This window comes from Brachyistius frenatus, unplaced genomic scaffold (genome assembly GCF_029030835.1).
Source record: "Brachyistius frenatus isolate BFR_SWC_R1_liver_20210118 unplaced genomic scaffold, ASM2903083v1 Contig_44, whole genome shotgun sequence".
Lineage (NCBI taxonomy): Eukaryota > Metazoa > Chordata > Actinopteri > Embiotocidae > Brachyistius > Brachyistius frenatus.
The window spans coordinates 535786-560770 of record NW_027210643.1 but is presented as its reverse complement, the minus strand read 5'-3'; the positions used below and the strand labels follow the sequence as shown (position 1 = coordinate 560770).

Here is a 24985-nt window from a genome sequence, read left to right as displayed (position 1 = left end):
AAGCCCAAAACCCTTTTAACTTTTTTGGTCTCACAATAAATATGATCTATGAAAGCTGTCTGAGCTTTGTACCAAAAATACTTCAAATATTTCCAAACCATTAAACATACAAGATGCTGTTTTTCTACAGCAGAACCTCCAAGAGCCACAACAATGTCTCAATTCTCCAAAGACAATGTTTTCTCAGGGAAGTTAATGGGAAGATTTTAACTACAACCCAAAGATTCGATTTTACTTAATTTATACAAAGCAATACTATTTGTTTGCTTGTGCACAGGTGCTTCCATGTTAATGACTTTATGTCCCAGTTTCCCAGTACAACAAAAGAGCCACAAACGCAGCATTTATGTGGTGGATTTGATGCATACATAGCAACATCTACTGGCCTGAACAGATAATTGCACTAAAATATTAAAAGTCTATAAACATGTGCATTATCTAACCAAATAGTTCCTCTGGATTGCATCACCTCGGCCTCCAGTACTACAGTGAGAAACCTTAAAGTTATTTTTGACAAGGATCTGTTCTTTGACAAATTTAATAAGGCGAATCTCCTTTCACCTGCACAAACCTCCTCTCTCAAAATTATGCTGAAAAACTAGATAATGCATTTGCTACCTCTAAACTGGACTATTATAATTCCATATTATTTGGATGTTGCATAATATCTCCGAAAAGCCTGCAGTTGATTTAGAAGGCAATGAAGTGTGAAGAAATCACAAATCAGTTTGGTGTTAATCTGATTTTCTACATGTTAAACCAAGCCAAAAAAAGTTAGTTTTTCTAAATTCAACATTTTCTTAAAGAAAATATTGTAAAGTTTTACTGTTTTTAAAACAAACAAAAAAACCAACAATGTATTAGCCTGTTGTCTTGGTATTACTGATGTATTATAATGTAAGCAGCATTGTAATGTTCAGCTGCTTTTATGTATTTATTTGTTTGTTTTAGTTTTCATCAGCAAAGTAGCCAGTAACAGTAGCTGTCAGATAAATATAGGGAAGTAAGTAGGAAGCAGCATCAAATTCAAAAACTTCTAGTAAATAAACAGTGTAAGAACTTCAAGTGCAGCGTTGGGGCTAAATGTGCAGGTGTTCTTACTAACACATGAGTGTGTGATGAAATAATGTATTGTCTGACAGCACTCAGGTCTACCTGTTTGTCTGCTGTTTGTCTGCTGTTTGTCTTCTGTTTGGCTGGCAGTACTGGCTGTCTGCTGGGAGGGTATTAATGCATCCACATGTGTCACCGATGATGTCATCACAGGCCTCGTGGTTAATGCAGCTGTTAAAGGACCAAGCAAAGCTCTCCTCACATGTGCACTGGTATCTGGTCATATTTGGTGAACACACTATGGGAAGAACCAGCAGCACACAACATCGAGGTTTAATGACACGTTTGCTGAAGATATAATAAACTTATTGAACAATGGAGCAGCAGAGTGAAAGGACGTTTTACCTGTTGTGATGTCAATTCTGGTAATTTCCCCAGTGCTGTTGATCAGTAAAGGAAACTGGAGTGTGTTCAAAATCAGTCGGAGACTCTCCGGGTCAGAGATCCTTATTACAACTTGGAGTTCATACTCAGTGGAATTTAAGGAAGCTACGGTTGAAACACATAATTAGATACTGTATCAATGTAGAACTGATACCTTAATGATAAGGACAGACGCAGCAGTCAATAGTCAAGATGATTGACTGATAAATACTTGATGCATTCTGTTCATACCATTAAAATGTGACGCACTTGCTCTTTTTTGTCTGACATCCATGGTTGATGCTTTCATTCCCATTAATTCCTGTAAAAATCATCAGGTTAGTTCAACTGTACAGTCTGTCTATATAGAACTGTAATTAAATGCTATTCATAGTATTTCACACAGCATGCTTACTGATGTAGCTAAAAGACAGCAGTTGCAGTATCTCATGGTATAACACTATAAACTCTGGTGTTATTATTAATTCTGATTCTTACCTGAAAGAAGGTATTCAGAGATTGTCTGTACACCTGATTCTCCAGATTGTAGCATATAACCAGAAGAATAACCACAAATCCTAATGCCTTTGGTAATGCCATCCTGATCATAGAGAGAAAATACAATCAAAACAAGGATTTCTCATCATTCATTTAACAAAGTAGAACGAGTGACAAAGTCCAAGTAAAGAGGGGGTCGGGTGGTTGTACTTTCACCTGGGAGACCAGTGTTAAGGTTGATTTATTTTAAATAATCAAAGTAAGTTACTCTCGTAATGATTTGACTTGTGTAACAAATGTAAAGTAACTTACATGAGTGTAAAAAACATTACTTATGTAAAACTATATTTTCCAGGAACAAAAAGTTTTGCCTAAAGTTGTGCCTAAGCATACCCAAATGTTGACAGTGTGACGTTCAACCCAAACCATTATCTTTTCCTAAACTTAATCACATTTTTTTTGTGCCCAAACCTGTAAGGCACAGTGTCACATTTTGCCTCGCCTAGGCGTAACAAGTAATGTTACAAAAGGTGACACTGACATTGTACCATCTAGTTGCCTGACGGGTGTATTAAACGCTTTGGCATGACATGGGAAGTGTCATGCCAATAGCTTAATCTAGGGCACCTTGAGAACAGGTAGCATGGAGAAGGAACACAGAGTCCCCTTTTTTCTTTTCAACCCATCCACAACTGAACGTGACTGTCAATCCCCAAGAAACAGGCCCCATCTTTGGGGTCCCTTTGCAGTTTGGTGAGAGATCTAGACCACAATGGTCTAGACTTGGCTATTCATTGAAACTGCACTGGTTTTCTCCTTTGTTGATCAGTATTCTACTGATGGTTGACTCATGAACGGTCTTTAGTTAGAAGTTACCCTTAGTGCCTTTCTGACCTCGCGGACTATTACAGACCTTTCTCTTATTGTGATCTTTGTTAGTCAAAGAGGCTTGTAGGGGTCAAGTATTTTTTTCCATTTGTACAAAGTCTGCCTGATTGTGATTGGTGGAGTCCAAAGACTTTAATACTCACGAACAGTACTCGTAGCAATAGTAGTTTTAGTGGCAGGATAGGAACGTTTCGTACTTCATAGGACTGTATTTAGGTGTTTTGTTTTGTTTTATTTGAATTTTTCCCTGAATATATTCAGGGAAATATTGCCTTGAATATATATAGTTTGAAATTGTTGCGATATACTTTTTGTTTTTTTTTGTATTATACATATTTATTTGCTTTTACCAACCAAAGCATTTAAAAAAATGATCCTTATATAACCAGGGTGACAATAAAAACCTTGAATCTCAGAGTCCCAAGGTGATATATTTTACTTCAGCATTCCATTCCTTATCTATGTAATGTTGGTGTGCGAGAGCATGGAATTCTTCCCTACAACTTCGTCACTACTGGGTGAGATTACTATGATAAGATCGATAAGTTTCAAACTCCACTGCAGGATGGTCCACCCACATTACTCCCATTTTAGTTTCATTTCACTGGCTTACAGTTCATTTTAGAAATAATAGGTATATGGTGTATTTAAAGGTCTCGAAGAGGTACTATATATAAAAAAACAAAATAAAAAACCCCCACAAAGTATAAATATTGTAGGCTAAATTACACCAAGGAATCATTTATAGTTGGAGACGGTATGGAAATATGTCTTATCATTCAGTCAACATTCTAAAGAGTTCAGCATTTCTCTGTTTATGATTTATATCACTTGTTGGTGGTGAGTATGAAAGGCTAGGTGTAGTCAGTTTAGCTGGAGGGAGATGTTGCTCTTAAGCTCACATTAAACCTATAATTAAGCACTGATTGCCCTGATTCAGTGTATTGGCATGCGGCTGTATAGTCACGGGGCATGTAACAAAAATATAATGAACAGAAAACAAAAAATATAACGCAAGAAAAATACAATTTCATGAGGAAATACGAACATATGAGTATGACATTTTTGTTTTGTTTTATTGTTCCTTTTGCTTCGAAAGATGCACTTAAACAGAAGAGTTGGTGGGAGCCAATTAATCTACAAACAGTTGTAATAGGATATTCAATCACAGTGCTGTTAGAAAACACCCCTTAAATTTGGGAAGGTTTGTAAAACAGATTTTAATCCTAATCCTCATTATTGCCTCTTCTACTTTGATTTCTTTCTTTCTTTCTTAGCTGTATATACGTCTATTTATGTTTTATATGTCTATTTATGTCTGTCTGTTTTTTTGCAGTCTGAGAGCTCAAGTTACAACCGGAGTCAAAGTCCTTGTATGTGTTAACATACCTGGCCAATAACGCTGATTCTGATTCTTTTACTGTCTTTGTCTTACTATTTTGTTCTTATTGTCATGTAATGTTACAATGTTCCCTTCGAGTTACATGAAAAAGTAAATTGTTGTTTCAAATGAAATGCAACTGCACGTGAACATAATCTGTAGGAGAAACGGTTGGATGATTACAGTGAGATATTTACTAATGTAATGTTTTTTCTACTATTTTCATTGTTTTTCTTGCAATTCGATCAAAAGTTGGGCATTCGTGAACCTTTCCATTTTTATTTTATATAAAGCCCTGTCACTTGTGAAGACTAATTTAGTTGGTTAAAATTATACATTTTTCAGGACATTGTGATTGAATATCGAAATGATTTAAAATATGTTTGAGAGCCTCCTAATCTATAATCAATCTGGCAAACTAGCCCACCAGTGGGTAGAGAAAAGAGATATTTAAAACTGTAGATGATAACGTAATAAGTGTTGATAATGATGATGTTTCAGGGAATATACTGTGTTTCACAGTGACCACATTATTCACATATTATCCAAATTTTAAATAGCAATTTCTTTCACCGTCATGTGAACGTGAGCAGTTTTCAAGGGAGTCAATGTCCAAGTGCACTTCATCCACAAGCTGTTTTCAATTGTGTCACAAGATGCATGAAGGAACAGAAGAGATGCATTTAGGTGTTTGGTCACAAATCTTTCTTAATGAGTGTGAGGAAGCTTGAAATAATCACCTCATTAAGGTGAAAAAAACCACATCTGGCAGGTACTTTGGGTCATATGTTCAATTAAAAGACTCTCCTACTCATTCAGCAGCTTTAAAGAAACATTTGGGATCTTTTTAAACTCATTCGGTGCCTGAGCATCGTGCATCGGTGAGGGTGTCCTCTCACTGAGAGTCTGGACTAAGGTTTGAACCAAGGTTCATGTTTTGAATACACTTGATCCAGTTCATTTGGGTAATTTTGTGAGTGCTTTAAAGAACTGTGCATGGTATACTTACTTCTCTATACTTGACATTGATTGTTGATGACGTTGTCAATTCAGTTGGTAGCCTTTTAAGTTTGAATGGAGAAAAAAATAATTAATATCATTCAGTCCGTGTTTCCCTCGTGTGTTCTAAAGGTAATCTGTCTTACAAGTGGTAAACCATGAATCTACATCAAAAACTCTAAAGCCTACATCTTCATTCATATGTCATTCGTGGCAAACATTGTTGTCGATATAGTTATAACCACCTTAAAGATAAATTCATCTTCATCAGATAATGAGAAGATAGATCATTCATTAAAGTGAGATGACTTGTCCTTTGCCCTGACTTCCCTGCCTCTCCTTCCTCTCCCTCTGCTTTAACTACACCTCGCTGTCCTCTCATCACTTTCTTTGTCTTTGATTAGATCCTTATCTGTGTGGTACCTCACCTCATTCCAATTAACTTCAATGTGACTTCTCATTGCCTTCACAATGTGGTGGTGGGGCATGGTTTGGCTCAGCTGCAGGAGGGACAGAGTGGGGGAGTGATTCAGGGAACGGTGCCGGGAAGAGGCTTAATTAGCCTAGCTGAATTCTATCACTGATGGTTTCTCTCTCCCCATATAACAATCAGTAGTGACACACCGGAGGGGGAGCTGGAGACACGGACGGGCAGAGAGGCCAACAGACAGACAGACAGACAAATGCTGTGGGTGCGCTTGGAGGCACGGCAGCAGAGCGCACGGACTGTGACCGGATGGTGGTGATAATAAAACACTTGGAAACTGTACCAGATGGTGTAGGTGTCATTGTGCTGAGGAAAACCCACAGTGGTAACAGATTTATGTTACAGTGACCTTAAAGCTAAATTAGTTCAGCTGTTACTAGTCCTCGTTGAAGCAGATACTGCAAAGTCAATGCAGGCTCTGCAACTAACTCGAGGAACACTTTTAAATCATGAATCACAAACCACTGAACTGTAAACCCTGTTGCTGCATACTGTGTTGTTTCAGTGCTATCACATAATCGGGACAGCATGCAGCTCATAGCCTCATGTTAAACCGCAACAACTCAGTGCTCAAATCCACTGATTTAACATTTAACATTTTAGGCCTGTGATATTATCAACCCAACTGTAGTAACTGAGCTATCAGCTGCCATTAGCTGTCAATGGTTTTAAAGTAAAATTGAAAGCATGTAAAACTGCCACCGTGCTTTCATCCAACTCTGACAGGTAGGTTTTTTTTTTTTAAGACAAAAGAATGTGGCAGATTAACAGATTGTGTGAAGCAGAAACTGTCAAAAATAAAGTGTGAAGGGCTTTTTTAGAGGCTTTAATTTGAATTAATAATACATTTTCATTCATTACAAACACATGAAAAAAGATTTACAAGCTGTTTTCCACAGGAGATATATTAGAGTAGCAATCTGCATTTTTCAAAATTAACAGCAGAACAAAATGAAGACGTAGATGTTCAAAACTACATTAAGTGACATCACATGTATTGAGTGAAGAAATCATACATATATAGGACAGATTAAAATATATCAAAAATATATTGGCGTTCCAAAAAAATGCCCTTAGTGTGTAAAGACCATACAGAAACTGGTTTGATTGGTTTGTTGTCAAACGAACTGACCAGAGCCGTCTGCATAGATTGTTAAGTGTTGGTGGAAGACGGAAATTCCCCGGATGTACCAGAGATGTTGTAGCCATCTAAAAAAAAAGAAAAAAAAAACATCATTCAGACTGTGGCAAAACAATACATGGGCAGATATTGTACCTCAGTAAGAGGGTGTAATTTTTTTTACAACAAAGGTCTGAGCTAAATTGTAAGGTCAGCATATGAACATGCTTACAGTGATAACATTAGCAACCAGATGTTTCACAGTTAATGGTTCCTAAAGAAATCATTTTTTTGTGTGTGTCAGCCTGCTAACATTTGGTTACTACTACTAAACAAAGTAGAGTACTTTGTAGGTATCTGGTCAAAGATTAGATATTATTTTTATTATTATTATATATATTATATTATTTATATATATATATATTATTATTAGATAAAGTGAAAGTTTGACCTGATGAAAAGTAACGCAATCACCAAAATTATCAGATTTTATTTTGGGGAAACCACAAATGGTGGTGCAGATGTTTGTGTGAAGCATTGTAGTTAATTCAAATATAAATGTTCACTGAAGGAATTAGGAAAAGGATTCATCCTCAGAGCACTATTATGTCCAAATTGAATGGCAATCCATCCGACAGTTGATTTCATTCTGGACCAAAGTGTAGACCACCTGACCAACTGAAATAAAAACCACTAGCACACCAAATAAAAATGCTACATTATCATTTTTAAAATTGAGCTGTAGTTTGTTCTTTTCCGCTCTACCTCTTGCTCGTCTCCTTTTCAAAATAAATCCCAGTCCACTCGAGGAGTTTCCAGCACTGGTGCTCTAAAACAAGAGAAAAAGCAAAAAAAATTAACCACCACAATAAATTAAAAGCGACCTAATTAAAAAAGTGATATGAGTGAGAAAACTGTTCTTACCCTTGTCCCACTACTTGAAACCTTTGACTTTATTGTTATTTCTGACCGCACCTGAAAAGTGAATTGACAAAACTGAGTACACTACAATAAAACTGAAACAAGTATGTGAAGAAGAGATGGTAAAGTTTAAAGGTTGAAGCTCATATCTTCCACCACGTCATGGTGTCAAGCCTGACAAAGAACAAAGCAGCTCACTTATGTTTGTGCACTCATAACCCTGATTGTATAGAAGCACAATTGTGGGTGGGACAACTTTTGTAGTGGTATTCATGCTGCTTTATTAGTAGAGGTTAGTAAACCCTAGAGTAAATTCTTGTTGAGAGCATTTACTGTAGTAGTTTGTTGGTAATTCAAAATGGAGATTGGAATCCTGGTAAATTTTTCATCCAAATCATTAACTACACATTATTAGAGACACAAGTTCTACTTCAGAGGGAATTTTCCTTTTAATGAAGCTGATAAATATTTGAATATTGAGACATACCTTTTTGTCCAACAGTGTTCCAAACACCAATATGAAGAAACCCTTGATACAAACACAGAGGGACATTAGCTATGAGTTATTCAGTGATAGAAGGCAAGTTCACCATTAAGACTGCATTAAACAATAGTAAGTACTACAGCATAACATACAGACGTACCTGCAGTGCATTGAAGAATGCAAATGAATAATGGATCCCTAAGTTGTTTGGGTCAGTCATAGTTCCAACTCCCAGACCCCAAGTTAATCCAAAAAATGGTGTGAGCACAGCCAAACTCCTGGCAATAACAACGAGAACGTTCCTCTCACCTGCATTTGCAGCATCACTCGTTACCCTACTCCTCAACATTTTGTACAAGACCACAAGCAGGATGATGAAGTTTATCAGCACTATCAACAGTGCCGGGATCACAAATGCCAGTAGAGCCTTTGAGTCGAACCAGTTTAGCCAGCAAACCCCAGTCCCTCGGATGTATTCTCCTTTGGGTGCTGTTACAGCTATGGTTATGATTGTGATGATGAGAGGTGCTCCATAGCCTAGACAGAATCCGATAGCCAACAAAGATGATTTTGACAAATCCCCACCGAAAACACTGACTGCGCGGTAAAGCAGCAGCAGAGCTGAGGCTAACATCCAGAAGAACAGGGCTAGGTAGAAAAAATGGATAAAAAATGTAGCTGCAGTGCATGCTCGTTGGTTTTCCTCCTTTGCATCTGAAATGGCCGCCCCAATAATAAACCAAATATTTGCAATCAGGAGAGACACGGCAATGTTTACAATGGAAACGTGACGCAAGTAAGATGTCGGAATTCTTCTGATTTTTCTCCATATGACAGCTTCAATGATGAGGCATATGACCAAGGAAGCCATGGATATTCCAACTCCAATGTAGGTTATATAGTCCAGCACAGGGTCATTTGGACTGAAGGGTGACATGAGGATCGAGAATGAGGTCAGATGGTCACAATTGCAGGTGACGGTTTCGTTTATGTTGCGCACCAGCATGCAGCCCTCGTCGTCCCATCCTCCGAGACCATCGAAGAGGCTGAAGTTCCAGAAAACGCACTTAGGGTTCGCAAGACTGTCATTTATAATATCAAATGTTAGTGAGATATTATTGATGGTGCCACTGGACTGAACAAGCACGACCCTGCCATTGATAACATCGAGCGATGAATTGAGTTCGTCTCTTGGAGGGAGAATGTTATCCATTGAGGCAAATGTAATCACAGTGATTGACTTATTCCCTCCATCGGCTTCTGGTATGTCGATCTCCACTGAAGAATTAATGTCAGCATTGAAAGTGTCTGTGAATGTTGTTTTACTCAGGAGAATGGAAGGTGTGTCAATGTCAAAAGTGCCATTTGTAAGGCCACTCGTTATGATCTCAAGAGACTGTAATAAGGATGAGCTACTACTTTTAGCTTGGGGGATGTTACTTCTTGATGTTGAGCTTGAGGTATCATTGGTGTTCAGAGTGGCCCATGATTGCTGTGCTCCCTCTGTGGTGAGAATACCTGCAGTTTCCAGGACATCCTACATTGAAAGAAACATAGATATTAGATCTAAAAACATGTATTGTTTATGATGTGTAAACTTCAGCAGAGTAATTCACATACCTCCATTGAAGAAGTACTTATTAAGATATTCAGTGTTGAAGACGCGTTGGCTACATTGTTGAGTATTCTCACAATGGCTGCAATGGTGGCCGGAGAATCAACCACCTCCGCAGTGAAGTTGGCAGTGACATTGCTGAGCTGGTCCAAGAATACTGGCAGTGAATTGTTATTCAAGAACTGTGACATTTTCAGAGACAAAAGAAAAGAAAAGATTGGTGATACATGTTAAGTCAACAATCAAATTTAAGTTACTATAGTATTATAGAATCCGTATTCTCTCGTAGCATCTTTAAAATTATCTGCATAGTATCCGTTTTTGTTCTTCGTTTAGGGTAAGTGCAGTGTGACTTGTATAATGTCGGACTGAGGTTTGCAATGCGTGTGAACTTAACACATATTTGCCTGTAATATAGAATACAAAGGCTACATCTGCTGTTGCAGTAAGAGCTTTGAGTGCTTTATGAATAATATTAATTCAACACATATGCCTACGGGGTGCATAAAAACAAATTACAGTCTCTTACTATTTGAAATATGTATAGAGATAATTTGACAAATTCCTCACAGGGGGAGTTATTTATGTTAATAAAGCTAGTTTTGTTTTGGAAAGGCTAGTCTATGCTGTAATACTTTCAGCAGCTTCTGTTGAGAAAATGTTTTGCAGAATTATTGCAGGAATTTTGCAAAAATTGTAAGCTCCTGCAAATACTGCAGAGATTGCTTTAATTTGTGTTAATTATTTCAATCTCGAGATCCCGATCTCCCGTAGGGGCTGATAAAGGGGGAAAAGAAAAGAAAAGCAAGCTTAATTTGATGTCAGGAACTAATGGAGAACTCAGTCACCTCAGATTGGTCAAGCAGCTCCTGAACAGGAAGTAGGACACAGTTGTCTTGTCGATCTTCAAAGTTACCATTTGCTTTACAAACTGCTGTAATCTCTCCCACCTTGTTCGGTTGGCAGGGAGCTGCAGCCTTGAAATCTATTGTTCCGCGACCAAATTCTGGATCATCACACAGAAACTCTGGAGAGAAAAAAACATGGTTTGACCTCAGTGCTCCAAATTACAGGGAAACTACTGGAATTGTATTATTATTATTATCGTATGGTCTGTACATTTTTGATCTGTACTCACGCTCTGTGGACAACCGCAGTGTGATTTCTCCTTTAAATACTGAATTGGTTTTTGATTGACAGGTGAACTTCCTTTCCTGGTTTGTACAGTCATCAGGTAATGGAAACAGATAGGTAATCTCACGAGCTGTGCCTTAAGAACAACAAAAACAACTGGTAATAAAAAAAAAACTTCTTTTCGTCACAAATCAAGAGAAATTCCTATCATCACAAATAATTGAGTGAGCACATGGTATGTAAATCATTTTTCTAACAGTAGATTTGAATTGGGGTTTTTGTATGTTTCAGGTTTACCTGCAACAGGCAAGTTCAGAAACTCAACCGTGTAGGGACTGTTGACAGAGCACTTCAGTTCCACATTTTCATCCTCACACCTCACATTTCTTCTTACTGGTGTCACTTGGATTAAGGGTGTGTCTTTAAAAGCAAACCTTTTGTCCGATTTCTGTATGAAAATTGAATTGTCTCCCCGTCTCAGCTTACATTCATACTGTCCTGAAACCAAAGATGATTATCATTATATGAGTCCAGAGGATATGTGGGATGAGAGCATGACATCCTATTTTTGGAATCGTTGGAATAATGTTAATTATCTCTAAGTAGATGGATATTTCTGTTAAACCCCACTGGTGTGAAACAGTTAGTGTTTATCAGCATTCCACACAAAGACATTCAGACTGACAGCCAGTTTGCAGGTGAGATAGCTTATTAGCGTCCCAGCTGCAGCATACTTACAGCATATTCATGTTCTCTGCACATGTCACTTCACTGTTTAGATGTTGGTGTGGTCCTTAGTCTGTAATACCACTTTTAACAATAAATAAAGGTATAAATAATTCCCCTCACTGTCATAAGGTCAGATATATTTCTTTGGCATGGGTGGGTCTGGTGAGACAGTGAATGCACTGACAGTGTTGATTTTGCAATGTACAACAAAGATTGACATGAAGCTATTCAAGATTTTACAAATTCTCAAGCCAGAGCACTAAGAGAAAATTCCTAGGCACTACCCTCAGTTTAAATGTGCATAATTTGGGACTGTTAGTACCACACTCCATCTATTTCTTACCATTGTCACTGCCAAAAAATCTTAACACAGTCAATGTTGCTGCTCCATCCTGTCTTGAAAATACGTGTTCACTATCTTCAGGTATGCGCTGGCCATTACGTGTCCACTCTGCAGCAAAGCTGGCACTAAAATTAAGATCCGCTGGCGGAGGGCCGCATGTCACCGTCACACTTTTCTCAAAAAATACTTCAGTTGGATTAAACTGTAGGGGTGTCACGCCTGAAAATATACCCAGAGGGCAGACAATTATAATACAACCATCTGTACACAAAGTTCAGATATTTTTGACCTGACAAACATTGCAAGTGTGACATTATAAAATTATGAATGTATTAGACTGCCTTACTGTCAAATATCATAGGGTATGTTGCTGACAGGGTTTTGAATAACCCAGTATTAACTGCATCAATTTCTGTTTTTTCAAAAGAAGTAGCACGGACATTGTAGGTAGTGATGGTGCTGCCGCTCCTGCAATGCAGAATGGAATCCCAGTGAAAATCCATCCACCAACATGTGTGTTGTCCCTCATTTAGAACCATATTATACCTGCTTTGGTAACTTAATGTTAACCACCATAAGAATCTTAAAGAGTGAATATTCACTACTCAAAACTTTAAACCCCTACTGCCCTGTAAGTGATCAATAGTAGGTTAAAGTCAGTGTGTACATATTTGTATATAGTTCCATATTAATACTCCCTTGGTCAAGGCCAATGCCAGATTAGCCAAAATACACAAATGCTTTTGTAAAACAAAACACTTAATACAGGAAATTATTTCTCCCAGAATAAGGTCTAAGAGTCTACAGCTATAACCAGTGATGTTTCAAACGTAATGCTTAGTTCTGCACAGTGTGCTAATTACATCCATGATGCCAACTTGCATCAGAGTTATAAACAAAAAGGGGGTATAAGTCATGGTATTGGGCAAACTAAAATTTTGACCAGAAAATCATACTTGAAGAACACTCAAGTGATCAAAAGTATGGCAATCCATCCAGTGATATTTGACACATTTCATTCATACGTCAACCACATGGCTGTAACAAATGAAATCCCATCAAAGGCCTTAAGATACATCTGGGCAACATTACTGTCTGGAGCAAATGTTGTGCCAATCCATCAAAAACATGCTGACAGGTTTTCATGAAAAAAGTGAAATATTTGACCTACTGGTGGTGCTAAAAAAAAGTGAGGGATCACAAAGACATTAGGGTAAACCATATGGAAACCCTTAAATACCTTCAGTGACACAGGAGAAAAATTCATGGTATCATCAGACTATCTTAGTCTATCCAAAATTGTCACTAAAGGAAGAGTCAGATAAGCCACAAGAGTGTGTTCAAAATTTCCTGACAATCTAACAGTTGACTAAATTGGTAGATCCACTGAATGACCAACACTGCTGTACTTTGAGCCATGACAGTACAAGAGATATTGTTTAGATTAGAAGGATACAAATTTGGCTTACCGCAAATCAGTTACCTCAGCTGAAATAAAACTTGAGATGTGCTGCTGGCATTGGCTTTGAACCTGTTTGAGAAAGTGACATAGCCAAACCAGGATAACATATCACAATCAGTGCAATAGCAATGGGAGGGAAATTAATGACACAGAAAGAGGAGGCTTCAAGACTTACAGCATTGTTAATGTCTTGGTAAACTGAATTTGTTGGTTCTTTGTATGACTCTTGGAAATCTATGTTCATGATAAGTTCAAAGGTCCTCTGTTCAGCAGGAACATTTATTGGTGTTATTGTTGTCACTGGGGTTGTTGGTGAAACCGTTGTAGTCGTCGTTGTTGTGGTGGGTGGGATCGTTGTTGTTGTTGTGTTTGGCACCATGGTTGTTGTGTTTGGCATCATTGTGGTTGTGTTTGGCACCATGGTTGTTGTGTTTGGCATCGCTGTTGTTGTGTTTGGCACCATGGTTGTTGTATATATATATATATATATATATATATATATATATATATATATATATATATATATATATATATATATATATATATATATATATATATATATATATATATATATATATATATATATATATATATATATATATATATATATATATATATATATATATATATATATATATATATATATATATATATATATATATATATATATATATATATATATATATATATATATATATATATATATATATATATATATATATATATATATATATATATATGTTTGGCATCATTGTGGTTGTGTTTGGCACCATGGTTGTTGTGTTTGGCATCGCTGTTGTTGTGTTTGGCACCATGGTTGTTGTGTTTGGCATTACTGTGGTTGTGTTTGGCACCATGGTTGTTGTGTTTGGCATCATTGTTGTGGTGATTGTTATTGGTGTTGTGGTCGATATCTCTGCAAATACAAAATCAGCAACTGTTATCATCGATAAAAGCTATTTTGGATCAATAAATGTTTTTTAGTTCAACAACTACAGAATGTGTTAAGGTCCAAATCAAAGAAAAGTATTTCCATACCAGGAGGTAGTGTTGGACACGGAGGGATACCTATGGAGCAACCATAAAGAAAAACATCATAGCTTCAAGTACATGAATATATGTGACAGATAATTAAACAAAACCCTAACTATGTTTATGTCAGTACATGTAGGAAAGTCAGGCAGATAAGGTAGATACAGTATTTGTCGCAAATGATACAAAGTAGCAACACTTACTTGTGATTGGCTCACAGAACTGTCCATCAGAAGGAAGCCCATTTATGCACGAACAGGTTTGTGTGGAGGCGTTACTGCATTCACCGTAGATCCTACACTTGTCACATGACCAAGCAAACTGCTCCTCACATTGACACTGCAGTCCTTGAGTGGCGTTCGGATAACACCCTTATAAAGACATTTAAAAAAGATTACAAATAATGCATTATTTAATAAGCAGCATTAAATTATATTTACTATGAAAACAAGTAAGTAATCTGAAGTTATTACCTGTGGTGAAATTTAAGTCTGCTACATTTAAAGACTCACTGATGATTATAGGGTAGGTTAAATTTCTCAGAGTGTCTCTGACTAGATCAAAGAAATTTGTTGGCATAGTGGAGACTGGGACACGCAAATCAACAACTATTTCAATGATCACTGGGTCTGTGGAGGAGAACAGGAGAACATTTATCACAGAAGTCGGTCATGATCATTCAGAACAATACTTGCATGAAAATGTTAACAACATGCTCCCAGTTTGTCCATTTTTGTCTCAGGCATGCCCACAATCCTGCCAGTACATCCATTCTCTACCCCTGTGTGCTACATATCAAACTTTGCCTGTTTGTGCTTAAATTGAGAGTTTACATGGTTCTAAGTTTCATAAGCCTAAAGGCCAACATATGTATTTCCAGACCATTGAATTAGCTGTACATTTTATGTATCATACCGATTGGTGGTGAAGGAGATGTTGTGGTTGTTGTTGAAATCATTGTAGTCGTCATTGTGGTTGGTGTTGTGGTCGATATCTCTGCAAATACAAAATCAGCAACTGTTATCATCGATAAAAGCTATTTTAGATCAATAAATGTTTTTTAGTTCAACAACTACAGAATGTGTTGAGGTCCAAATCAAAGAAAAATATTTCCATACCAGGAGGTAGTGTTGGACACAGAGGGATACCTATGGAGCAACCATAAAGAAAAACATCATAGCTTCAAGTACATGAATATATGTGACAGATAATTAAACAAAACCCTATGTTTATGTCAGCACATGTAGGGAAGTCAGGCAGATAAGGTAGATACAGTATTTGTCGCAAATGATACAAAGTAGCAACACTTACTTGTGATTGGCTCACAGAACTGTCCATCAGAAGGAAGCCCATTTATGCACGAACAGGTTTGTGTGGAGGCGTTACTGCATTCACCGTAGATCCTACACTTGTCACATGACCAAGCAAACTGCTCCTCACATTGACACTGCAGTCCTTGAGTGGCGTTCGGATAACACCCTTATAAAGACATTTAAACAAGATTACAAATAATGCATTATTTTATAAGCAGCATTAAATTATATTAAATATGAAAACAAGTAAGTTACCTGTAGTGAAATTCAAGTCTGTCACATTTAAAGACTCACTGATGATTATAGGGTAGGTTAAATTTCTCAGAGTGTCTCTGACTAGATCAAAGAAATTTGTTGGCATGGTGAAGACTTGGACACGCAAATCAACATCTATTTCAATGATCACTGGGTCTGTGGAGGAGAACAGGAGAACATTTATCACAGAAGTCGGTCATGATCATTCAGAACAATACTTGCATGAAAATGTTAACAACATGCTCCCAGTTTGTCCATTTTTGTCTCAGGCATGCCCACAATCCTGCCAGTACATCCATTCTCTACCCTCGTGTGCTACATATCAAACTTTGCCTGTTTGTGCTTAAATTGAGAGTTTACATGGTTCTAAGTTTCATAAGCCTAAAGGCCAACATATGTATTTCCAGACCATTGAATTAGCTGTACATTTTATGTATCATACCGATTGGTGGTGAAGGAGATGTTGTGGTTGTTGTTGAAATCATTGTAGTCGTCATTGTGGTTGGTGTTGTGGTCGATATCTCTGCAAATACAAAATCAGCAACTGTTATCATCGATAAAAGCTATTTTAGATCAATAAATGTTTTTTAGTTCAACAACTACAGAATGTGTTGAGGTCCAAATCAAAGAAAAATATTTCCATACCAGGAGGTAGTGTTGGACACAGAGGGATACCTATGGAGCAACCATAAAGAAAAACATCATAGCTTCAAGTACATGAATATATGTGACAGATAATTAAACAAAACCCTATGTTTATGTCAGCACATGTAGGGAAGTCAGGCAGATAAGGTAGATACAGTATTTGTCGCAAATGATACAAAGTAGCAACACTTACTTGTGATTGGCTCACAGAACTGTCCATCAGAAGGAAGCCCATTTATGCATGAACAGGTTTGTGTGGAGGCGTTACTGCATTCACCGTAGATCCTACACTTGTCACATGACCAAGCAAACTGCTCCTCACATTGACACTGCAGTCCTTGAGTGGCGTTCGGATAACACCCTTATAAAGACATTTAAACAAGATTACAAATAATGCTTTATTTTTTAAGCAGCATTAAATTATATTAAATATGAAAACAAGTAAGTTACCTGTAGTGAAATTCAAGTCTGTCACATTTAAAGACTCACTGATGATTATAGGGTAGGTTAAATTTCTCAGAGTGTCTCTGACTAGATCAAAGAAATTTGTTGGCATGGTGAAGACTTGGACACGCAAATCAACATCTATTTCAATGATCACTGGGTCTGTGGAGGAGAACAGGAGAACATTTATCACAGAAGTCGGTCATGATCATTCAGAACAATACTTGCATGAAAATGTTAACAACATGCTCCCAGTTTGTCCATTTTTGTCTCAGGCATGCCCACAATCCTGCCAGTACATCCATTCTCTACCCTCGTGTGCTACATATCAAACTTTGCCTGTTTGTGCTTAAATTGAGAGTTTACATGGTTCTAAGTTTCATAAGCCTAAAGGCCAACATATGTATTTCCAGACCATTGAATTAGCTGTACATTTTATGTATCATACCGATTGGTGGTGAAGGAGATGTTGTGGTTGTTGTTGAAATCATTGTAGTCGTCATTGTGGTTGGTGTTGTGGTCGATATCTCTGCAAATACAAAATCAGCAACTGTTATCATCGATAAAAGCTATTTTAGATCAATAAATGTTTTTTAGTTCAACAACTACAGAATGTGTTGAGGTCCAAATCAAAGAAAAATATTTCCATACCAGGAGGTAGTGTTGGACACAGAGGGATACCTATGGAGCAACCATAAAGAAAAACATCATAGCTTCAAGTACATGAATATATGTGACAGATAATTAAACAAAACCCTATGTTTATGTCAGCACATGTAGGGAAGTCAGGCAGATAAGGTAGATACAGTATTTGTCGCAAATGATACAAAGTAGCAACACTTACTTGTGATTGGCTCACAGAACTGTCCATCAGAAGGAAGCCCATTTATGCACGAACAGGTTTGTGTGGAGGCGTTACTGCATTCACCGTAGATCCTACACTTGTCACATGACCAAGCAAACTGCTCCTCACATTGACACTGCAGTCCTTGAGTGGCGTTCGGATAACACCCTTATAAAGACATTTAAACAAGATTACAAATAATGCATTATTTTGTAAGCAGCATTAAATTATATTAAATATGAAAACAAGTAAGTTACCTGTAGTGAAATTCAAGTCTGTCACATTTAAAGACTCACTGATGATTATAGGGTAGGTTAAATTTCTCAGAGTGTCTCTGACTAGATCAAAGAAATTTGTTGGCATGGTGAAGACTTGGACACGCAAATCAACATCTATTTCAATGATCACTGGGTCTGTGGAGGAGAACAGGAGAACATTTATCACAGAAGTTGGTCATGATCGCACGAAAATGTTAACAACATGCTCCCAGTTTGTACTGCTCATGCATGCCCACAATCCTGCCAGTAGATCCATTCTTCAAACTTCCAACTTGTAACCATAAGTTTTATAAGCTTACAGGCCAACATATGTATTTCCAGACCATTGAAATAGCTGTACATTTTATGTATCATACCGATTGGTGGTGAAGGAGATGGTGTGGTTGGTGTTATCGCTGTAAAAAAAAAAAAAAAGAGACATTGAAGACATAAAGCAGAACAGCTGTAATCTTTTTAATCCCCACTTTTTACTGTGTGGACGTAATAGCAATCTTTGTGATCATTTACATGTTGTCCGCCAACCTTTTTTTTTCATTTTAGAATTAATGTTTCCTGGCTTTTAGCCAAATACAAACCAAAGAACACAAAAGATGCTAGTTTTTCTACAACTGATTCCAAGAGCTACACAGTTGTCTCAATTCTCCACAGATAGTGTTTTCCAAGGAAATTTTACGAGGAGTTTTCACGTGAATATGAGATAATGTTTTACATTACAACTAAAGTCAATTTGACATCATTCACACAACAAGGTTGAACTTTTTTCATATTAAGAGGGTTTCTCGGGTGCTCCTTTGTTTCATGGTCAGGAAAGTAAAAAGTAGGAGGTTGTAACTTCTCATTGAAACATAAAGACATATAGAACTGGGAGGCCTTTTTTCCAGTACAATGAAACAGCTACAAATGGAGCAGGACGTTTGTGGGTTTGATGAATACATATCACCATCAACTGACCACACATGAATATTGCCCTAAAATCCAAAATGAACTGAAGATATTTAACCCACATTTGTTGTTTATCCAAAATATACTTCATCACTGACTAACATTGAGCAACAATTATCTGCCACAGCGGACTCACTAAAATTGGTACTTTTGGAGTCATGTAAAGTTTGGTCTCATTGCAGAAAATTACAAGTTAAAGTACACAATTATCACCAAGATACACACAGTTTAATAGTATTAGTTCTCTGTATGCGGCATAAATGGGATCTGTCAGTGTTCTATTATTATTATTTATTACACTATATGGTTATTACAATCCAGTAGTATGATGCATTAACATTATGAGAAGGAATTTAATATTGTTGCAGTAAAGCTAAACTTTATTTTATGGACTGTTGGGAGGCTTTATTTACTATATAGCAATAACTTGGTTTTTGATATTTGCTTTCTAGGTTTTTAGAAATATTTAGTATAAAATTAAAACACTCTAGAAAAGGCACAGTGTAAATACTTCAAATATAGTGCTTGGGGTAAATGTGCAGGTGTTCTTACAACACATGAGTGTGTGATGAAATTATGTATTGTGTGATAGCAGCTACCTGTTTGGCTGCTGTTTGGCTGGCAGTACTGGCCGTCTGCTGGCAGGGCATTAATGCATCCACATGTGTCACCGATGATGTCATCACAGGCCTCGTGGTTAATGCAGCTGTTAAAGGACCAAGCAAAGCTCTCCTCACATGTGCACTGGTATCTGGTCATATTTGGTGAACACACTATGGGAAGAACCAGCAGCACACAACATCGAGGTTTAATGACACGTTTGCTGAAGATATAATAAACGTATTGAACAATGGAGGAGCAGAGTGAAAGGATGTTTTACCTGTTGTGATGTCAATGCTGGTAATTTCCCCAGTGCTGTTGATCAGTAAAGGAAACTGGAGTGTGTTCAAAATCAGTCGGAGACTCTCCGGGTCAGAGATCCTTATTACAACTTGGAGTTCATACTCAGTGGAATTTAAGGAAGCTACGGTTGAAACACATAATTAGATACTGTATCAATGTATAACTGATACCTCAATGATAAGGACAGACGCAGTTAATAGTCAAGATGATTGACTGATAAATACTTGATGCATTCTGTTCATACCATTAAAATGTGACGCACTTGCTCTTTTTGGTCTGACATGGATGGGGGATGCTTTCATTCCCATTAATTCCTGTAAAAATCATCAGGTTAGTTCAAATGTGCAGCTTATCTCCATTGAATCTTTAATACAGTATATTACTGCTGTGATGTAAGCAGTTGCAGTATCTCATATAACACCACAAATGCTGGTGTTATTTCTTATCAATTTTGATTCTTTACCTGAAAGAAGGTATTCAGAGACTGTCTGTACACCTGATTCTCCAGATTGTAGCTTATAACCAGAATAATGACCACAAATCCTATTGCCTTTGGTACTGCCATCCTGATCAGAGAGAAAACACAGTCAAGAGAAGGATTTCTCATTAAACTTATCAAAAGCCATGCTTATATTTTCGTGTTGAAAGTGTAAACTTTGTACTGTGTAGAGAGATCAGATGATTGAAACTACAATGTGTTGTATAAGTTCCTTCTGTTAAACAATCCTAGATAATGCTACCAGGAAGATAACAATTAAAAAATGCAGGCCGACCTGATAGTCGACATGTTTGAGCGCATACCAGATGGGTTCCCCCGTTTCAGCTGTTTGTGTTAATGTGCGTGTGTGTCAACATACTCTGAAACTGAAGCCTATCACAAGGAAAAAGATTAACAGTGGTGACAGTAAAGCACTACTTGACATTTTGTGCTGTACTCCCCACTGATGCTCTGCCTTTATTTCTATCAACAAGACACTGTCTGAGCTAAATGCTGGTTTCCCAGACAGAGTCAGACTCGTTTTTAAATTATGGGGCGTTTCAAACCAGATTAACTAGTTGAGTTGTCTCCATCTAATTTCCGGGGATATGATTTTATTCTATTTAATGAAACCTCTTTTTATTATTCAAATGTAAAGAGTCATTGTAAGGACTCAGTTTGGTTTTACAGTTGCTTCACAAATAATTCAGACCCTTTTCCTTTCTAAAAAACATTTTCTCCATCAATCTACATCCAGTAACCCATAATGACAAAAAGGAAAAACACTTTTTAGAAATTCTTGCAAATTCATGAAAAATCTAAAACTAAAATCGATAATTTACCGCTTTCTTTAACAGTGAAAATGTGAAAATAAAGTCACAAGAGGATTCCAGCACTTACAATTGGTATCACACCTTTATCTGTCTGTGATGTAGTTTAGACTGTTAATATCTGATTAATAATACAAAAACAAAGCCTCAATATCCATATTGAGAAACTTGCCAATACTAGCAAGGGTTTAAATAAACTGTATAATTTATTTATTTGGGAGCTTTAAAAGGACTAATCGGTGAATGTAGTTCTGTCTTTGGACAGAAATAGTTTTCTTCCTGTTTCTTTTATTTCCGTCTTCGTGTCCTTCCCGTCTCTATGCTCAGCTTCATAGTTAGCCTACAGACACAGGATTGGCATCCATCTTGTCTAAGTGAATCTGCAGATTTTTTCTGTTTACCTGTGTTCTGTTTGTACATGAGACATTTTTCTTTCTTCCTTTGTTAATGTGCGTGTGTGTCAACATACTCTGAAACTGAAGCCTATCACAAGGAAAACAATTAACAGTGGTGACAGTAGAGCACTACTTGACATTTTGTGCTGTACTCCCCACTGATGCTCTGCCTTTATTTCTATCAACAAGACACTGTCTGAACTAAATGCTGGTTTCCCAGACAGAGTCATATTGAGAAACTTGCCAATACCATACCCTCAAAGCTCTGTGTTATCTGTAGATAAATTCTGGATGTAGACTACCTGTTATCAAAAATAAAATACAACTGTATTTTTTTTTTTTTTTTTAAACATTGTGATTAATTCCTTCTCGTAGGTCATATTCTATTTTGCTTTTCCCTGTCTACTGTTTCCACCTTCGGCCCTACAAGCATTTTTATCAGGTTTCATGTAATGCATAAAAGTAGAACATGGCATTAAACCGTTTTATATTTTCTTAGTGAGGGTGTTAAGTGTTCTGAGTTGATGCCTACAACGTGTTTAAGAAAAACACTTCTTAATGCCACACTGACGTGTAATTTACAACTCAGTGATCAAACTAGCTCCGGAATTAGTTTCTGTATCGTCACTTCTGACTCTTTCAACGCAGCAGAAAGTGAAAGTGCTGTTTCTACTTTTATATTTATATTTAGAGATATTAATCTTGATAATGCTGGTATTGTAAGTTTAGCCGAGGGAATGGGGTTTACGTTAAACTACATTTTTAGACTTTAAAAAAAAAAAATTTTACAAGTCTGAGTTGCGTTATATTATTTCCCATACAGCTCTCCTAAAAAAATAAACCTTGACAAGGTTTTCCTTTCGTGTTCTACTTTAAAAGGGAACATACAAGCTAAATGTTTCGTGCAGAATCGTGTTCAGATTTTCACCCTTTGAGGGTTTTTGCCGCTGTTTTAATTTCGTATTGCTGTTTGTTCATGAATTAAAAAGTAAACTGTGTTTAAGCTTGTGTTTTTTTCAAAGGTAATGAACTTATATCTCTGGTATTTATAATGAAGAAAAATCAACATAGTCCAGTGATTTCTGTTTATCTTCAGTAAGCACATTATTCATCATTATTTCAACTGCTGTAAACGGGGATAAATGTAAAACTGATCTGTAGATTAAATGATTAGTTAACATACTTCTCAGCTACTTGTAAACATTTTATTTTCATTTGATTACTTAGTCATTATCCTCCCTTTTGTTTGTTTTGTGTTTTTTGTTTGTTTCGTTGTCTTCTCCCTCTCTTCCTCCCACAAGTGTCTTCTGGCACTTATCAGGCATTCATTATTATTAAGGATTTGTAATGTCTCGCAAGGTAAAGTAAAGGTTAAATATAATAAGTAAATGCAGTTTGTCTGAACGTACTATATATATAAAAACCCCCAATATAAGATCATGAGATTTGTTTACCTGTCGTTGTATTCTGCCTTCCAAAAGGCTCTTGTCAGCTGGGCATGATCATCTTACTGTGCTTCTCCAGATACAAAGACATTGCACACATTCATTACTTCCTGGAGTGCTTTGTCTGAGTCACACTTGTCTGACCAGTTAAGTGACTTGATCGTCAAGATCATTGCAAATGTACAGTGTCGTGAAAGTGTTTGCCCCCTTCCTGATTTCCAATTTCTTTGCATGTCTGTCACATTTAAATGTTTCAGATCATCAAACAAATTTTAATATTAGTCAAAGATAACACAAGTAAACACAAAATGCAGTTTTTAAATGAAGGTTTTTATTATTAAGGGAGAAAAAAACAATCCAAACCCACATGCCCCTGTGTGAAAAAGTGTTTGCACCCTCCTGTTAAAACATAACTGTGGTTTATCACACCTGAGTTAAATTTCTCTAGCCACACCCAGGCCTGATTACTGCCACACCTGTTCTCAATCAAGAAATCACTTAAAGAGGACCTGCCTGACAAAGTGAAGTAGACCAAAAGATCCTCAAAAGCTAGACATCATGCAGAGATCCAAAGAAATTCAGGAACAAATGAGAAAGAAAGTAATTGAGATCTATCAGTCTGGAAAAGGTTATAAAGCCATTTCTAAAGCTTTGGGACTCCAGAGAACCACAGTGAGAGCCATTATCCACAAATGGAGAAAACATGGAACAGTGGTGAACCTTCCCAGGAGTGGCCGGCTGACCAAAATTACCCCAAGAGCGCAGCGACGACTCATCCAAGAGGTCACAAAAGACCCCACGACAACATCCAAAGAACTGCAGGCCTCACTTGCCTCAGTTAAGGTCAGTGTTCATGACTCCACCATAAGAAAGAGACTGGACAAAAATGGCCTGCATGGCAGAGCTCCAAGACAAAAACCACAGCTGAGCAAAAAGAACATTAAGGCTCGTCTCATTTTTGCCAGAAAACATCTTGATGATCCCCAAGACTTTTGGGAAAATACTCTGTGGACTGACGAGACCAAAGTTGAACTTCTTGGAAGGTGTGTGTCCCATTACATCTGGCGTAAAAGTAACACCGCATTTCAGAAAAAGAACATCATACCAACAGTAAAATATGGTGGTGGTAGTGTGATAGGCTGTTTTGCTGCTTCAGGACCTGGAAGACTTGCTGTGATAAATGGAACCATGAATTCTACTGTCTACCAAAAAATCCTGAAGGAGAATGTCCGGCCATCTGTTTGTGACCTCAAGCTGAAGCCAACTTGGGTTCTGCAGCAGGACTGATCCAAAACACACCAGCAAGTCCACCTCTGAATGGCTGAAGAAAAACAAAATGAAGACTTTAGAGTGGCCTAGTCAAAGTCCTGACCTGAATCCTATTGAGATGCTGTGGCATGACCTTAAAAAGGCGGTTTGTGCTGGAAAACCCTCCAATGTGGCTGAATTACAACAACTCTGCAAAGATGAGTGAGCCAAAATTCCTCCACAGCGCTGTAAAATACTCATTGCAAATTATCGCAAATGCTTGCAGTTGCTGCTGCTAAGGGTGGCCCAAACAGTTATTAGGTTTAGGGAGCAAACACTTTTTCACACAGTGCCATGTGTTTTTTTTTTTTTTTTTCTCCCTTAATAATAAAAAAA

The 24985-nt window shown here is 37.2% G+C and overlaps 2 protein-coding genes across 2 annotated transcripts in view; one reads left to right on the top strand and one right to left on the bottom strand.

Moving 5' to 3' along the window:
- Positions 1 to 24985, top strand: part of disp1 (dispatched homolog 1 (Drosophila)) — a 389371-nt gene that overhangs the window by 244406 nt on the left and 119980 nt on the right. The window lies entirely within an intron of this gene.
- LOC138623496 (adhesion G protein-coupled receptor F5-like) lies at positions 6776 to 23419 on the bottom strand. The gene is made up of 34 exons (XM_069703049.1): positions 23351 to 23419; positions 20657 to 20759; positions 20438 to 20507; positions 20171 to 20314; positions 19890 to 20063; positions 18705 to 18743; positions 18328 to 18483; positions 18071 to 18238; positions 17878 to 17907; positions 17675 to 17755; positions 17233 to 17388; positions 16976 to 17143; positions 16783 to 16812; positions 16580 to 16660; positions 16138 to 16293; positions 15881 to 16048; positions 15688 to 15717; positions 15485 to 15565; positions 15043 to 15198; positions 14773 to 14940; positions 14284 to 14453; positions 13713 to 14006; positions 13545 to 13606; positions 12422 to 12543; positions 12076 to 12294; positions 11301 to 11501; positions 11008 to 11139; positions 10718 to 10896; positions 9875 to 10051; positions 8415 to 9791; positions 8258 to 8299; positions 7774 to 7824; positions 7615 to 7678; positions 6776 to 6938 (listed from the first exon to the last, which is right to left on the bottom strand). Exons 2-34 carry the CDS (start codon positions 20756 to 20758, stop codon positions 6883 to 6885), a joined length of 5304 nt encoding a protein of 1767 aa, XP_069559150.1. The 5' UTR covers position 20759; positions 23351 to 23419; the 3' UTR covers positions 6776 to 6882.

Bases quoted from the DNA above. Each gene is read 5' to 3' on its own strand.
- LOC138623496 (XM_069703049.1), bottom strand. From the start codon at position 20,758: ATGGCAGTACCAAAGGCAATAGGATTTGTGGTCATTATTCTGGTTATA. The intron at 16,813-16,975 runs GTAAGTGTTGCT...GTTGCTCCATAG, and splicing joins GTTCTGTGAGCCAATCACAA to GTATCCCTCTGTGTCCAACA. The intron at 14,007-14,283 runs CCAAACATATAT...TATATATATACA, and splicing joins CAAACACAACCACAATGATG to ACAACCATGGTGCCAAACAC.